At 31.4% G+C, this 12,522-nt stretch overlaps 1 protein-coding gene across 1 annotated transcript in view; it reads right to left on the reverse strand.

The window, feature by feature from the left end:
- Positions 1–212: 212 nt before the first annotated feature.
- The window catches only part of LOC119611519 (photoreceptor-specific nuclear receptor), a 19,221-nt gene continuing 6,911 nt past the window's right edge, over positions 213–12,522 (reverse strand). The window contains 10 exon segments of the mRNA XM_037967133.1: positions 213–377; positions 379–396; positions 463–627; positions 2,292–2,456; positions 2,517–2,725; positions 2,794–2,905; positions 2,907–3,193; positions 3,453–3,508; positions 3,617–3,731; positions 7,203–7,306. Coding sequence (XP_037823061.1) covers positions 213–377; positions 379–396; positions 463–627; positions 2,292–2,456; positions 2,517–2,725; positions 2,794–2,905; positions 2,907–3,193; positions 3,453–3,508; positions 3,617–3,731; positions 7,203–7,306 — 1,396 coding nt within the window.

Consider the following 12,522-nt stretch of genomic DNA (forward strand, 5'->3'; position numbering starts at 1 on the left):
CTCTTAAAAATGTTTTACAATTTAAAATAGCACATTTTTTATTTTATTTTTATAATAAATCTTACTAATTTCTTAAAATTTTGACATTTTTTCTTTATAATTAATTTTATAAATAATAAATTACATAATAAATTAACAGTTTTTTTGTATTTCTAAAATCTTATCTTACTTGCTCCATTTAAACATTTTAAATATTCCAGAAAAAAATTCGTCTAATTTTTATACATATCGCACAAGACTTTCTCCATGGGAGTATTGCCAATGGTGCGTTGAAAATAGACCAGTTCGATTTTGTGTGAATTAATCATACGCAACAGGGGCAACATTAAGAGTAAACGACCAAAACGAGCCACTTGGGCGGTAAATTGAGCTTTCGTTATGTTGAGCTAACATGACCTACGAATAAAAAAATTAATTTATTTAATAAGCTAATGAATAATTATAACGTTTTAAATCACTTACATGAGCCTGATCTTGTAAATTTTCAATTTGTGCAGGATCTTTTAGACCTCGTGTCTCGGGCCGGAATAAAACGATGGCTTTAAGACAGGCAAATTCTGCAGGATCTACTAAGACAGCTTTGTACTTGCAGAAGATTTCATATAAAGTGCGCACATCGGAGGCAATCTGTAAATTACAATAGAAATTATAAAATATTCGTCATTCAAGCTCTCTTTCTTCGTTCAATACCAAACGAACATATTTCAGCTCTCTATCTTGTTACGTTTCAACTCTATCGTGTTTTCAACAGTCTGACGGACGGACAAGGTTGGATAGTCTACAACCCTAAGGCGGCTTTAACCAATGTCGCCAGATTTTAATACATATTTTCTTAATCGATTTTTCTAATACTAACACTAAAATTAGAATATAGTTTCAGCGATCACATATAAATAATGGGACCATTAGGGGATTTCAAGATTAAAAATGGATGCAAAAATGTGGGTATAAACTAAAATTTTGTTTTGCAAACTTATTTTGCATCCAAAAATCATTTATATTCATAACAAATTTCCAAAATTGCCAATATGAGTATTATAACAAATTGTATGTACCCTACATCTCGAAAAAAATTAAAAAAACTCCAAGATATAAAAACAACATCTGTTTTTGCAGCAGACAAACGTCATTTCCATTCCTTGTGGCGTCATTCCCATTATTTAAATGGAGATTTATGCTGAGCCAAACGACCTCAGCAAAATTTGCTGTGATGACACACAAACACATACATTTCTTATGGGTCGATTTTGCTGAGATACCCCGCCTCTTAGTTCACGATTGTTGGAAATTTTTGCTGAGCCTCAGCAAAAATTGGAAAAATTAATGGAATGGGTTTTGAACAAACTAATAAAAGGCGTTTTTACACGTAATGGTTGTAGTCTGTACTATTTAGGTTTTTGCTTCGACTAAAGCCAAACCGGGTGACACAAATGTTCTTTTGTTTTCGTGAATAGATTAAACATACATTTATGAACTATCCTATTGTTAAATTTTATGACTAGTTCATAGACAAGCCTACATACTACTAGTATTTGAACTTGTCTGTTGACCATTCTATACACTAGTCTATGAACTATTGACTAATCTATGATGCGGTCTATGGATTAGTTTATACACTAGTCTATTGTCTTGTCTAAGGACTAGTCTATAGGCTAACGTTGTAGTTTGCTGCAATTAGAGTCGAAAGTACTCCGTTTTGACAAGGACTAGTCTATTGACAGGTCTATTGACTAGTCTATGAACTATGCTATACAGTATTCTTTGAAAAACGTTCAACACTAGTCTATAGACTATTGACTGGTTTATTCTCTAGCTTATGGATTAGTCCATTGGGTACTCTATGGGCTAGCCTGTTTATTAATCTGTATACTATTCTATTCACTCTTCCGTTGAATTGTCCATTGACTAATATGTCTATGGACTTTCTTATGGACTAGTCCATTGGCAATTCTGCAGACTAGTGATTGACTGATTTACGGACCAGCCTATTCACTAGTCGATTGGCTATTCCATAAACTAATCTATTAACTAGTCTTTGGATTAGTCGATGGACTTATCTATTGATAAGTCTCTTGAATAGTTTACAGAGCAGTCGATGGACTTGTCTATTAGACTATGACTAGTCTATTAACTAGCCTGTTGATTAGTTTGTGGAACAGTATAATGTTTAATCTACTAACTAGTCTACTGTTCTAGTCTGGTAACTGGCCTATTTACTATTAACTTAACTTTGGAATTGACTAGTCAATGCATTGTTTTAAATATTTCCCTTAATTTGAATCAATACATACCTCTTCCTTTGACATACAATTACTGCCATTATTATTGCTGGCTTCGTAATTATTACAATGTTCGGCTACCGAAAATAAAGGACAATTTGAAGGATCCAAAGGTATGCACCATTGAATGGCATTTAGTAAAAATAATTCCGACCACGATTCCTCCAAGAGAATAACCTGAGGAAAATCAAAACAATTAAAGAAAATTAAATCACAATTTCAAAACCAAAAACCCACCTGATCTCTAAATGAAAGACTAGCAAAACTGGGTAAATTTTTCGCCCATTTCACAGCCATAAATAAAAGACGAGCACTGGTCTCGTACACAGTCTCATGTTGATGGACATACAAATTGGGCGACATTATTTGGGCAATATCAAATTGCATTAGAGATTTTTCACCATTTAAGGGTTCCTCATCCTCGTTGGTGACATCAATGGAATCATCTGAAATAGTAAAGACAAAAATTAAGAAATAGTTTTGGATTTGTTCTTTAAAATATTTGAATACAAACCATCATTATCATTATCGGGTATAGGACTGGCAGAGCTAATTGACGAGACACTACCACTGACAGGATTTTTGGGAGCAGCTATAAATATAAAGTTTAAAGCAATTTTCAAATTAAGCAGTTTTTCCTAAATATTTACCATTTTCTGGTGGAGGCGAACAAGGATCTATTGAATTGCTACTTGAGGAATTTGATGATGATGAAATGGTGCCGCCACTTGATAAGTCAGCATATCTTTTATCTTTTGTGGTGGCTGAGTTGGCATTGTAAATGTTGTTGTTATTGAATATGGGAAATGTAGCAGTATTGTTGTTATTGTTGTTCATATTCGCCGATAATTGCATTGAAGTGGCGGCCAAGTGATTATGATGTAATAGACGCCCCGTCGGCAAGCCTGAAAGTGCTAAAACCAAAAGAAAATAAAATCATAAAAATGGGTGGTAATTAGATTGTCCTAAAGGCATATCCTGCTAACACACACACATACTTACTATAAGCATGTGTGAGAATAATTTCAAAAAAGAAACGGCAATAGAAGAAATAAACCAAAAAGAACAAGACAAAAACAAACAAAAGTGCGAAAACTTAAGTTAATAGCAAGAGGAGGAGGAGGAGGTGGAGTAGTTATTCCAAAAAACTAAAAACAAAATACAATTACTTACATGGCGGCGGTAGTAAAGCAGGTCCATAACATGGCGGTGACAATAAAACGGGTGGTCTGTGTGAATAAAAATGTGAAGTTCTAAACATTATTTGTTTTTTTGCTGCTGTGAGAATATGCAGATGAGCTGAAGCAACGTTGTGTTGTACAGAGTACAAAACTTACCCAAAAACCCCCACAGCTACAGCAGCTTCACGTAAAGCTCGTCCATGCTCCATCTCCCGCAGTGTCTCCGGTCTAATAGTGGCCGTGTTACGTGGCTGACGTTCATTTTGTACGGCTGTAATTGGAAACAGAAATAACAGTTACTTTACATGTATCTAAATACTTGCAATACGCATATACATATGTATATATGTATGTGGATTTGAGTATGTGTATTAGGTAACACCCTATTTACATGCTCTATATATATATACATAATGAAGTTGTTGTTTTTTGATAATGATGTCGATGATGACGATGACAATGATGTGATGTCTGTATTTGTAGTTTGATGGCATTTCATACATGTCACGTAATCAATCTCAAACAGTGAAGTAATCAACGCTAAAGATCTAAGCAAACTAACACAACCTCATTACTCCCCTCGGAGGTGGGTAGAGGAAGTGGGTGTGAGTGTAGTGTGTTATGCAAATTGTAGTGGTTTTGTGGCCTGCTATGAAATTGAAAATAACTTAAATTTGGTCAAAATTTAATGGTTTCAAATCTTAATTAAATATTCTGTTTACTGCAACCTCAAAAACTATAATATAGAATTTTAAAAAGAAAATTTTGTTCCCACGCTACGCTGATTTGGGCCCTGATACCAGGGATGTAATACATATCATGGGTATTACAATAGAATGTGCTATAAAATAACACAATAGAGTTCTTGACGAAGCGTATTCTGGTCGTCGCATTTTGGTCCATTTTACTTGAAGACCGTTTATTAGGAATAACAAGAACAATGTTGGCCTCCGGGGCGTTAATCGTTGCTGGTTTATCAGCATAAACTAGAGACTTCAAGTGGCCTGACAGGAAATAATCAAGATATGTTAAGTCGCATGACCTTTAAGGTCATTTCAATGGTCTTTTTTTTTTGAAATCAAGTTATCGAAAAATTTTGATTGATTCTATTAAAACAACATCTCCACACCAAGCCGGATTAATGACAATGGTGCGGTAACGATCTCCTTCGAACGTAACGCGAACTACGAATTAATTTTTAAAGAAATAATGTCCGACGACGAGCCACGAGCATGTAACAGAGTCTGCAAGGTCTGTTGTGGATGGAATGAGTCTCATCATTGAACACAATTTTGCGATAAAACATCTGGTCAATCGACGACTTATCTCCAAAGTAAATTTTTATAATATGGTAGCGTTGTTCAAGCGACAATCTACTCATGATGATTTGCCAGAATATACTGTTCATAGATGTTAACAAGTAGGAAAGTATAGTCGGGCATGGCCGACCATATAATACCCTACACCATGAGTATATTTAAAAAAATGTATTTTTCATAAAGAAACTTTTATGTTGAATTTTACCTTAATTCCAATGTATTTAAGCGATTTATTGATAAAAAAAACTAATTTTCTAAATATAAATATATAATTATATATGAGTATAGGTCAAACATGGGCCGATACTCATTCTATTTGGAAAAAGGATATATTTTTAAATAACAGTTAGTTATGTTGAGTTTCATTGCGATACAAATGGTTACAAGTCAATTTTAGACGTTTAAGACAATTTTTGAAGGAGGGTTTGTATGGGGGCTATGGTCAAATAAGGGACCGATTTCAACCATTTTCGTCCCTATGCCAAAAAACATGTTTGGTCCAAATTTCATCAAATTATCTTGAAAATTGCGGCCTATACCTTGTGCACAAGGTTTACATGGACAGCCAGCCAGTCGGACAGACGGACGGACGGACATGTCTTAATCGACTCAAAATGTGATTCTGAATCGATCGGTATACTTTAAGGTGGGTGTAGGACCAATATTTTTGCGTGTTACAAACATCAGCACAAACGTATAATACCCTCCCCACTATAGTGGTGTAGGGTAAAAAAATGAGAGCTGAATGAGAGTTCGTTTGGTAGTTAACACTTTCGAAGATTCTTTGGAACTCAGAGATGGCATATAATTTTTTCCTAATTTATATTCAATATATTAGTCCATAGATTACTTAATGGACTAGTTAATAGACTGGTCCATAGCCTAGTCAATATGCTATTCCATAGATTCCTCAATGAACTAGAGCATAGATTAGGCAATTGAATAGTCCAATAACTAGTCCGTCGACTAATCAGTAAACTAATCCATCTACTAGTCAATAGACCAGTCCATAAACTAGTCCTTATTATATTCAATAGACTATTTTAAAGATTAGTCCATAGACTTGTATATGAATAATAATAAATGGGCTAGTCCATAGAATATACAATAAACTAGTCCATGGACTAAACAATATACTAGTCTATATAATAGTCTAGATTTTTTTTGTTTGATGTTTGGTAATCCATAGTCGTTTGAACTTTGTGGCAGAAGTACAATTTTAGAATATTATTTAAATCAGGAAATGGGTCTGTTGTAATTTAAGGGGTCGAATTATACCAAAAGAAATATAATTTTACAAATTTCGCCAATCCTGATGAAACTTAAAAAATCTCGATGTTATTATAAGCATCAGTGTGATTTTTAGTATAGGGCTTTCAAACAGGCTTGCGATATTATATGGAGAGTAAAGTCAATTTTAGCCAAATCTTCACGAAGTTTGGAAAAATATTTATAAAACTTTAATATGTCAAATTTCATCGTTATAGAGATATTTTTAAGACAGTTATATAGTTTTTGTTAAAATTTCCTTAGAATCCCAAAAACGATGGGAAAATTTCAAGTGATTCTTTGGAAAAACAACCATCAAATACATTTGAAAGATTCCATCTTGTCACATTTGCTGGTTGATTGAACATAAATGTCTCAACCAAAAGGGATCCATCAAAAATAGACAACGATATTATCCTTTAGTTAAATAATTTGCATGCTGTGCTAACTTATGCAACTTCAAAAAACTCTCTGGTTAACAAACATTTATAGAAAAAAAAAAAGATTTACAAATGAATAAACAATATGCTTAAAAATAAACACAGTAAATAAACCAAAAAGGATAACAAGTCCTGACAAAAAAACAATCTAACTAAACGAAAGGTAAACTGATAAATACAACAAAAACCATAAAGCGTATGAATATTTAAATAAAAACCTAGATGAATGAACAGGGAAAGGGGTGAGGGAATGAATGAATGTTCTTTCAGTTCTTATAAGGTCGCTGCTGCCACTGTGGTTTATGCCACAGAATATTACACGCAATAATGAATAATTATAAACAACAAACAAAAGGAAACAATTTGAAATTTTTGTTTTTTTTTCTCCATACAAATAAATGATGCTTGTTGGCCTACACAAGGCACGTGTCCTTGTTGTCTTTAACCTGGTAATAAATATAACAAACAATTAAAAACAACAACTTCCTACACTTTCTCAGTCGCAGCCACAGACTTTTTTTCTGAAAATGTTTGCCATATTTACATTGAAATCAACATCAGGTTCATCATCATCGTCATCAGCATCATAATTGTTAACACTTCATTAACTCTTCTTGAGTTTAGTGTTTTGTTAAATAAATACAAATTTCAAAGAAAAAAAAAAATAAAAAACACACACACACACAAATGTAGAACAAATCATTTGAAACTCACCATCTTTGTTCATTCCCATTTGAAGGCACTTTTTTAGACGACACGCCTGACACTGATTACGATGAGCCTTGTCAACAATACAACGTCCAGTACCCGCTTGACATCTGTAATTCAAAATAACGAACAAAACATCAAAATCAATTACAATATTTTGTTTTATTTACAAATTAATAAAAAGTACAATGAATCGTCATGTACTTAAAATACAATTTACATATAATTTTTACTTGTACATCATCTATTGGGTACACGTACATCTATTCATTCGCAATTGAATTATATCTTTCATCTTTACATTCGACAACAACAGAAATTGCAACATTTGTGTTTTCTATAGAATCGCTAAAGCAGAACGATTGATGTGAGGAATAATTTCATTGTGCGAATTTTCTTTTCTCGTTTTATTTTATTTTATTTGCCACTTCCCAATTATCGCCCAACAAAAGAAACAAAATTCCACTTGAACAAAAATTAAAACTCATCACTTCAATCTCTATTAGAGAGAGAAACAGACAGACGGAATCTGGTTTTTGGTTCAGTGTTTTTGAAGCATAAAATTTAGTAAAAGTCCTTTTCACAACGTTTTTTCTATTCATCGGAAAGGGGGTAAAAGAGTATGAACTTCTGTTAGTTTTTAACTAGATATTTAAGGATAATGGGTGATGGAAATTGCAAAGCCATCATACTCACGTATAACTATACAGGTCATGATAATGAAATTATTTCAAGTAGAGATTATTTCATTAAGACCCAGTTAAGCTTTTATTGATTAATTTCCGATATGTTCAAAATTTTTTCTCTAGGAAACCACTTGAATAATTATTTGGTCATATGATAAATAAATCTAAATAAAAGTCGTTATTCGGTCAAAAGTGTTTTTCAAGTACTTGTCGATCATGGGGTAGATTTGACTGAAAGTTATGTACTAGAGTTCCTGAACAATGTTTATTATACACGGCCAATGTTTAAACGAATTTCTCAACATAAAATTTGTTAGTTTTCACTTAATATTAACCAGCTTGGTTCATTTCGTTGTGGCCTCCGGTAGGGTTGGTGTCATAGGAATGTAGGATTAAGGTCGTGGTTCTATTCACACTTAAAGTACTAGTAAGTTGGGCAAAACAGGACCGAAAGAGTGTAAGAATAACTAACTAACTAACTAACTAACTAACTAACTAACTAACTAACTAACTAACTAACTAACTAACTAACTAACTAACTAACTAACTAACTAACTAACTAACTAACTAACTACTAACTAACTAACTAACTAACTAACTAACTAACTAACTAACTACTAACTAACTAACTAACTAACTAACTAACTAACTAACTAACTAACTAACTAACTAACTAACTAACTAACTAACTAACTAACTAACTAACTAACTAACTAACTAACTAACTAACTAACTAACTAACTAACTACTAACTAACTAACTAACTAACTAACTAACTAACTAACTAACTAACTAACTAACTAACTAACTAACTAACTAACTAACTAACTACTAACTAACTAACTAACTAACTAACTAACTAACTAACTAACTAACTAACTAACTACTAACTAACTAACTAACTAACTAACTAACTAACTAACTAACTAACTAACTAACTAACTAACTAACTAACTAACTAACTAACTAACTAACTAACTAACTAACTAACTAACTAACTAACTAACTAACTAACTAACTAACTAACTAACTAACTAACTAACTAACTAACTAACTAACTAACTACTAACTAACTAACTAACTAACTAACTAACTAACTAACTAACTAACTAACTAACTAACTAACTAACTAACTAACTAACTAACTAACTAACTAACTAACTAACTAACTAACTAACTAACTAACTACTAACTAACTAACTAACTAACTAACTAACTAACTAACTACTAACTAACTAACTAACTAACTAACTAACTAACTAACTAACTAACTAACTAACTAACTAACTAACTAACTAACTAACTAACTAACTACTACTAACTAACTAACTAACTAACTAACTAACTAACTAACTAACTAACTAACTACTAACTAACTAACTAACTAACTAACTAACTAACTACTAACTAACTAACTAACTAACTAACTAACTAACTAACTAACTACTAACTAACTAACTAACTAACTAACTAACTAACTAACTAACTACTAACTAACTAACTAACTAACCTAACTACTAACTAACTAACTAACTAACTAACTAACTAACTAACTAACTAACTAACTACTAACTAACTACTAACTAACTAACTAACTAACTAACTAACTAACTAACTAACTAACTAACTAACTAACTAACTAACTAACTAACTAACTAACTAACTAACTAACTAACTAACTAACTATCTAACTAACTAACTAACTACTAACTACTAAATAACTAACTATCTAACTAACTAACTAACTAACTAACCGATCAATAGATTTGCTAATGGACTAGTTATTAGACTAATAATAATAGACGCTTAGTCAAGTGACACATGGTTGAGATTTTTAAGCATTGAACAGGCCTGCCAGGTTTGCTGATTTATTTATTCTAACGAATTTATCGTCAAAACTAAACCTCACAGAAGCAAAAGGGACATGGAGCTTTTAAACAATTTGGAAAAGAAAATTAACATTACAGTTAAAACACAAATTGTTCCAACAATGTCAATTGGATCGAGATATATTTATGTATGTTATGAAAAGGAAACACAATTTTTGTATGAAAATCCTGAATAGGTTTCCAAAAGTCTGATCTAAGGGTGCTAAAATTTTTAAATTTTAGAGATTTTTTAAGGTTCGAAAATAAATTTACACATTTTGTGGAAAAGCTAATTTTGAAGGTTTTAACAAAAATTTTAAAAACTATATTTTTAAAAAACTTCTAATATCTAAAAAAAATTTTCTTATGTATAACCGAAATCTTATTAAAAGTTAGGGGAACCTTGATTCTTTCTGTTGATAGTCAAAACAAAGAGTCAAGCTAACAAATTATATATTAATATAATTAATTTATTTATAATTCAACTCTTTTAACAACAAATTACACACATGAGTAATATAAAACGTTTATAAACCCCAACTTAATCATGCAGTTTATTATATTTGTAAAGCCCTTTTTTAACATAAAAATTTTTAGAAAAAAAATGGCACAAAAAATAGAACAAATTTTTTTTCTTATAAATATTTCAATCTAACCCCTACATTGACATAAATATATGATTTTGTAATATGCTATTTTTAGCAAAAAAACAAAACGAAAAAAGTAAATGTGTGTATATTATATTTAACTTTTTTTCCACTTTGGCAAATCACAAATGTCAAAATGTTTTTATCATTATCCCTTCCCCAGGGACTGACATTAAACTTAAGTGGAATACACTTGGCCAAATGTGACCGCATTAAATTTCGTAAATCACGTTACTGCTGCAATCAGAAGCAGAACAATGGAATGGAAACACACGCTTATAACTGCCAAGAGATGGGATGCGTATAGTGAAAAACAGGGTGTAAAATTATCCAAATACCCATAATCCCACCAACCAAACCAAAACAACAACAACTTCAATAGATAGACTATTAGGATGTGCACATACTTTGGTTTTCATCTATTTAGTATTTTGCACGCACAAAAGACAGCTCAGGGATAGAAAATACAGACTGACTATACACAATAAACTTCCTTAAAATATTTCAACATGTTCGTATGTATGTTCGTATATAATATGTATCTATACATCAATACAGCAACATGACAAGCAACCAGTCAAACACTCCTCATAGGATTTACGAACCAAAAAGTATCCTTAGAAGTTTCTATACAGATTTCATTGAAAGTATAAAGGAATTTTCCTGTAAAAAGTAGTGGGAGATGAAAAACCATCATCCCTGTATAAAAGAATAACATTATTATTCGTTTTTTTTTTTCCTTTATGATTCCAAAAAATATTCCATATTTTTCGTATGAGTGTGTTGTTTTTATTATTATAGTCAGATCTAAAGCTTAAGCAGATTTACAATATCAATTTGTTGTCTTTTATTATTATTTTTTTTTCTTTTTTGGTTGGATTTGATTTGAAAACAAAACGAAATAAGAAGAATAATTTTACTTTTTGGCGACAGAAGTTTGAAATCGATTTATTTGGGCTTATAAGTTTTAAGTACCATTGCCTATTTACTTTCTTTTTGATTTAATGATTTTATTAATACAAATACAATTCATTCAATTATAAGAAAAAATATTTCATCATGATACATATTACAATGTATTTATTTATGAGTTAAAAGAAACTTTTATTAAAGAAGAAACGTTAAAGAAACTTTTTTGTTTGTTTTATAATCAATTATAATTGAGAAAGCAAGTAGGAATTTATTATTAATTTGATGAAATGAGTTTTTGATATTTTATTAAATAAAAACAAATAAAAAGTTATAGTTGGTCTTGCCCGATCATATGATGCCCAATATCGGAGGGTTTGGGCCTAAGATCTATAATGCCCCGTTTCTAACAAAATTTGTTTAAGTGGTTAATGCAAATGATTTATAACGAATTATATATAGTTAGTACTATAGATATTAACATGGAAATTATGTATATACATTAGCCTAATATCGTTCAAGATCCTCATGATATCAGATATTAATAGAGAAATTAATTTTGAAATATGTATTTAAGCGATTTATTAACTATAAACTGATTTTTTCGAGGAGTTCCGAGAACTTATCGAAAGTCAAGAAAGCCTTATTTACATACATATATCTGGCATCAAAAAACCATCCTATTTTCATCTCTCTGAGTGACCGTTTATTCACTATATTGGAAAGTGTATTCGTAGGAATGTCAATATTATAATCGAGATTTTGCTAATAGTCAAGAGAGCAAACAATTTTAGACGTTCATTCAAGTGACAATCAGTAGCCATATTACTTACTCCTCTCCTCTCTAAGTGTTCATTCGTTGACTATGTATATATTTGAAAAAGAATATCAATGGGTCCACCAAAGACTAACCAGTTTGTAAAGTTTTCGAAATATTATATACGATTTTTAAGGGAGTTTATAGGTCACGTAATTAACATTGGAAGGCTATATACCCAAACATCGGAAGTGATCGTATACCAGAAACAGAATCTGTCGGGATATTTGAGGCACTGATTCTAAATAGAAGTTAATTAACAAATTGGAAGGCTATATACAAACATCGGACGTGCCCGATCGCGCACTACAAAGAGAATTGCTCGGGAAACCTGCGGCTCTGATCCCAGATAAAACGCGAAACATTAGAGCAAATACCAGTAGGAAAGCACGGATGGCT

Source organism: Lucilia sericata, unplaced genomic scaffold, assembly GCF_015586225.1.
Source record: "Lucilia sericata isolate MDLA Ls3-8-SP2 unplaced genomic scaffold, ASM1558622v1 Contig001471F_arrow, whole genome shotgun sequence".
In the NCBI taxonomy this organism is placed as follows: domain Eukaryota; kingdom Metazoa; phylum Arthropoda; class Insecta; order Diptera; family Calliphoridae; genus Lucilia; species Lucilia sericata.